General features: G+C 44.6%; 1 protein-coding gene across 1 annotated transcript; it reads right to left on the bottom strand.

The window, feature by feature from the left end:
- Positions 1-255: 255 nt before the first annotated feature.
- LOC118095608 (olfactory receptor 4K14-like) lies at positions 256-1,330 on the bottom strand. Its single transcript, XM_035136854.3, has one exon. It carries the CDS (start codon positions 1,319-1,321, stop codon positions 362-364), a length of 960 nt encoding a protein of 319 aa, XP_034992745.3. The 5' UTR covers positions 1,322-1,330; the 3' UTR covers positions 256-361.
- Between the last annotated feature and the right edge of the window lie 4,670 nt (positions 1,331-6,000).

Here is a 6,000-nt window from a genome sequence, read left to right as displayed (position 1 = left end):
GTCTAGGGGAAATTTGCGAGCAGAGCATGAGCCCAACAGCCCTCTCTCACTCTTGTTACCCAGCAGCTGGTAGGGACACACCGCCTCTGATGCTGGTGGACATGCAGCCATCATGAAGAGCAGCCATCCTCTATGAATCTTTCTAATCCTTTAAAGTTGGGGGCCATCAGTTGTGGTAGTAAGTTTGATTGTCCAGCAGTGTGCCGTGTAAAGAATTGCTTCCTTTTCAGCTCCATTGGGTGAGCCCAGGTTCTGGAATTAGGAGAGAAGGAGGAAAACTTATCCCTATCCACTTTACCCACATCTTGTATAAATGCAAGGGGAACAGTAAATAAAATAAAAGGGGGCCTCTGCAAGCTGCCTAACGGCAGGCCCGGCCTTGAGTGGAAACCTGCCCAGAAAGCCTTGACAAAAGACTTCCAATGGCAGCCTTCATCTCTTTGTTCTTCAAAGCATAGATAGCTGGGTTCAGCAAGGGGGTGATGGAAGTGTAGAAGACAGAGAGCACTTTATCAATCATGAACCGGGTGTACGGACGCAAGTAAATAAACATAATAGGTCCAAAGTACATGGCAACCACAATGAGGTGAGAGGTACATGTGGAGGCAGCCTTGGTGGTTCTTTCTGAGGAGGCCCGGGAGCAGACAGTGTAGAGAATGAATCCATATGAGAGAAGCAGGCCAATGAAACACACCAGTGACAAAATGCCACTGTTGGTGACCATCATGACCTCCAGGGGGTAGGTGTCAGTGCAGGCCAACTTGATGACCAAGGGGAGGTCACAATAGAAGCTGTCCACCTGATTGGGTCCACAAAAAGGCACATTAATGATGAAAGCCAGTTGCACAGTCGCATGGAGGAACCCACCAGCCCATGAGGCAAGGAGAAGTGCCATGCAATGGCGTCGGCTCATGAGTGAGGCATAGCGGAGAGGATGGCAGATGGCCACATACCGGTCATAGGCCATAACAATCAGCAGGAACATCTCAATGCCTCCAAAGAAGTGGAGGCAGAAGATTTGTGTCATGCAGCCATGGAAGGAGATGACATGGTGCTGGGCAAGGTAATCAAAGAGAGATCTTGGAGTGGCAAAGGAGCACAGGCAGAGGTCCAGGAAAGCCAAATGACCCAGCAGAAAGAACATGGGTGAGTCTGAAAGACGGTGATCCCTGAAAATTGCAAAGATGATGAGAGTGTTGCTGAAGAGAGTACCAATGTAGAGGAGGAGGAAGAAGACAAATAAGATGAGCTGTAATTCCCAGGTTTGAGAGAGGCCCAGTAGAACAAACTCAGTCATCATGGTCTGGTTTGACCACACCATTCCCTCCTTGTGTATCACTGTGAAAATTGGGGAGAAAGGAGAGAGTAATGAGATACTTGCTTCACAGTTTTAGGTGTGCCATTCTTTTCAGCTGAGTGCTGAGACTCCAGCCTGAGTGGTTCATATATTATCGCAGGACTTATAGTGATTCAGACTGTTCCTTGATCTAACTTAGTATCGTCTGCACCAGGGATGGAGAATATGTGGCTCTTCAGGTCTTTTGGAATTCCAACTTCCTTTCTCTTTTACCATTGACAATGCTGGCTGTGCATGATGGGTATTGGAGTCCTACAAATATCTGAAGGGACATAGGTTGCCTGTCTTTGATTTATTTATATGTTTACTGCCTTACATTGAGTCATAGTTGGAGCAATGAATAAATCATACATGCCACAAAAAAGAAAGACCGACTATCCAAGGTGCAAAATAAAAAAATTCATTCAGTAGCACCTTAAAGACCAACTAAGTTTTTATTTTGGTATGAGCTTTTGTGTGCATGCACACTTCGTCAGAAAATAAAAACTTAGTTGGTCTTTAAGGTGCTACTGAAGGAATTTTTTTATTTTGCTTCAACTCAGACCAACACGGCTACCTACCTGTATCCAAGGTGCAGTTCACTCAAGTCCATCAGTTTTGTGTCAAAGAAACCATCAGATTTAGGCATTGGGCAAGTGAGAAATTGCTTAGAAATGGACACCATATTGACAGACTCCCTCACGTTTTGAATAAAAGCAGGTAATTAAAAATGTTAACATCACTTCACAAACAAAAAAAGATCAGGGGCAAACAGGGCATAACTTTAAGCTAATTGTATATTAGAATAGAGAATTGATTGGTATAAAAATTGTGCAGGTTGCTTATAGATTCCAAGAGAGACTGGACATTAACCTACCCATGGAAAGAATGAGAAGGCACTCCGGATCATGTCTTGTAAGATTATTAGCATAAAAAAGAAGAAGTACTGTACCCCTTCCCCTACCTTCATTACTGAACTGGATCCACTCCTATTGTACTGTTTAAAGACTGGCCTTAAAACTGCATGCCCAACTGAGGTTTAACTTTTGCTTCCTCCTCCTTTTTCACATCTATCATTGACCTTGGTTCCCCGCCCCGTTCTAATAAGGGATTTTGATAAATGTGGGTTGGTGAGTTTGAACCCAGATCTTTTCCCTTCTCACCGTTGTTTGAACCCTGCTCCCCTTGTTCCCTGCACATAAAGGGTTGTTGGAAGTGAAAGTAGAGTTGCCACAGTTATCTATTCTTGGTGACACTCTGATGGATTTAATTTTTGCAGACCTTAATAGAAGAGAAGAGAAGAGAGGAAAATGTTGCTCTGTGGAGTGTCTTGGTATCCCAGCTACCCATCTCTCCCCTCTATTCCCCCCCTCCCAGTTTTCCACCTTCCCACTGCCACCACACAATCCCAGAAAAAGGCTGTTAGAACTCTTGTGACCACTGGGCATATTCAGTCCTCACTGGGCTGTTTTGAGGTGTCTATTTTGTTCCCCCTCTTTAAGAAGACCAGCGAACCCTCCTGGATCAGGCCAATGGCTCATCCAATCCAGTGTACTACTCTCACAGTGCCCAAACAGATGCTTTTAGGAAACCCACAAACCAGACCTGCGCAGAAAAGCACTCTCTCCCCTCCTGCATTTTCCAGCAGCTGAAAGAGTACTCAGCTAGTTGGTCATAAGTTGCATTCCCAGGGCAGTTTATTTCATTTCTGTGACTTTTCTCTAATTGTTAATTTCCACATTATATTTGAGCTTTCACAGGACACAAAAGATACCTCCAGAACGATAGCTGAATGCAGCAAAACTTTGGTGCTAATTTCTGTGCTGTTTGCTGCCAGAAAAAAAAAACCTTTGCAAATATTATGGAAACGAGGGCTAAACATCTGCTACACCCTTCTATAGTTCTGGGTGTGGTTTTTTTTACATTGTATAATGTACATGGCCTGCAAGAAGATCAAACCTATCCATTCTTAAGGAAATCAGCCCTGAGTGCTCACTGGAAGGACAGATCGTGAAGCTGAGGCTCCAATACTTTGGCCACCTCATGAGAAGAGAAGAATCCTTGGAAAAGACCTTGATGTTGGGAAAGATGGAGGGCACAAGGAGAAAGGGGACGACAGAGGACGAGATGGTTGGACAGTGTTCTCGAAGCTACGAACATGAGTTTGACCAAACTGCGGGAGGCAGTGGAAGAAAGGAGTGCCTGGTGTGCTATGGTCCATGGAGTCACGAAGAGTCGGACACGACTAAACGACTAAACAACAACAAATGTAATGTGAAAATTAACAGTCAGGGAAACACTGGGAAAATGGAATGAACTGCCATGTGTATACCTGCCAGTGTCTGACCTGGAAAGGTAGTTCTGAGTTCTCATATTCTCCCTTAGAAAGGAACACCACTTCCCTAACCTCAGTATTCCAACAGTATGCTGGGGCGAATCCATTCCAGATCAGGCTGTGGTAATCTGAGTGTTCTGTCTTCTGACAGTGGTCAAACAGATGCCTATGAAAAACCCATAAATAGAACTTGAAAGCAGCAACAGGCATCTTCCACTGTTGTTCTCCAGCATTGAGATGCATGTCACCTTCGATACTGGAGGTACTATCTATAGCCTCCAGTGCTCTGGATGGAGAATTGCATCCCAACAATGATGAGCAGTCTCTATGCTACTCCTATGCCCATAAACAATCTAGCCACCAATAGGCATGTGGAGCTCCGGAGATAGAGAGGGAGAGAGAGCAGATCAGCAGATAGAAACTGCTGGACAGCTCCTTGGAGGAGTCTGCAATATGTCATCTTCCGCAGAGTTTCGCACCTGCCTTTTTGGAAAAATCTAATACACCCGCAACTATTTTTTCACCCACCTGCAAATCCCCAGCAGATATTTCTTGAGGTTTTCAGCAGCAATTTCTTCTACTCAGGATCAGCATCAGTTTGGAGCTGATTGATCCGGTTCCATCTGCTGCCTGTGAGTGCTGTGATGAGACATCTCTGGTGATAATCTATCTGCTTCAAAGGTTGAACAGCAAGTCAAGAGTAAATGGAGTGTGTGTGTAGCCAATTGCTCATTCTTTTTGAAAGGGGGCTGCATTCGTTGGTGCCTTATCTGCTCTTTCTGCTCTTGGGGAGCTAGAGAAAAAAGCAATTATTTGTCACTAAGGGACATGCTACACAGCAGACCACAAGGGTGCACTGTGTGTTCGTTTGACTTCTAGTTTGGTTTCCTGGGTAGATGGCAAGGGATAAAAAAAAAGACGGTAAGAAACAAGGGTTTGATTCCCCCACAAGTTTTCCAAATGTGTGATCTCACCACCTCCAGGAATTGAATAATATCCAACTGTACCAATCAGGAAAGAAGGAAGGACGTGTTATTAAGTGGACGACAAGATTAGCAAGGTAATTTGTGGCTATATTATTTCCCAAGTGCTCAGGCAGTCCACCACCAATATTACATGTGCCTTTAGGAACATGTGTGCATACATGATTCAGCCATGAACCCCAGAACAGACACGTGTGAGAGGTGGGTATGTTGTGGGAGTCAAACACACGATGCCTTGAATGTGTGCCTAAACAATTCCAAACCAAGAAATTCACAACACAGCGAATTTCAAAAGCAAACTTTTATTACACCGTGGTCTTGGAAAAAAGAGATCTCAGTTGTTACAATCTAATCAGCACAATGCAGTACAGTCACAAGTTTCTTTTAATCCTAGTATCCTAATACATTCACACTCCTAAATCTAAAGAAATACGAGCCATTTAAAAGGACAAAACAAAATGATTGAGCATAACCCTTAGTTATGGAAACCTCAAGAAATTAGAATAGAATCCAGTGACCTGTATTGGACTTACAGAGGTCTAAGTAAGGAGAAGTCAAATTTGGATTTCCCCAACCATCCTTCTAAGAGTAGAGAAAAGTCCACAAGGTTGAAACCTCCCTTCAATATGGGCTTCAAGACTGTTTCAAGTATGTTTCAATATGTATTGAAACAATTAATTCCTTGTTAGTAGCACCTTGGTTTGTTCCTATATCTGTTCCTACTCTAAATTAAGACTAATTCAATATTAACCCCATCACACAATACGTTGATTTGGATCTGTATCCTGGCTGGCTTTCTTCTGGATCTTCCCAGTTTGGGTGTGTGTGTGGAATTGTGGCCAGCCCTAGAATTTCCTGCCTCAGGTACCAAAATAACTTGAACAGTCACTGGTACCCAAAGCTCCGTACAGACTGGGACCTGGATGTCTGAATGATAATCTTATTCCTTCTGTACCAACTGGTTGTTGTGTGGCGATACCCCAATGCCTCCCTGGGAGAAATAAAGACACAGGACACATTGCACAAGGTTAATGGGCGTAGAAGGCCACAACTTTATTGATTACGGGTGTAGAGAGGTATTGGCATAGGCATTGGATCTAACCGACTATATCCGACTCCAGCCCGCTCTGCTGGCAGTCTGTGAAGGGTTAACCACTGTTGGACGAGTCCTGCGATGCACATCAACTAGGAACTCATCCTGGGGCCACCACTAGGGTGCATGCCCTCTGGCCCTCACCTACCACGGCTTCGGACTTGGCAATGCCCCCGGACTTCTTAAGGGAGTACCCTTCCGCATTTTGGGGGAGGAGCAGCTGGGGTCCAGGAGAAGCGAGGCCGATTCCCTG

The sequence above is a fragment of the Zootoca vivipara genome, chromosome 12, assembly GCF_965207765.1.
Source record: "Zootoca vivipara chromosome 12, rZooViv2.hap1.1, whole genome shotgun sequence".
NCBI classification, from domain to species: domain Eukaryota; kingdom Metazoa; phylum Chordata; class Lepidosauria; order Squamata; family Lacertidae; genus Zootoca; species Zootoca vivipara.
This window is presented reverse-complemented; position numbering and strand designations above follow the sequence as displayed.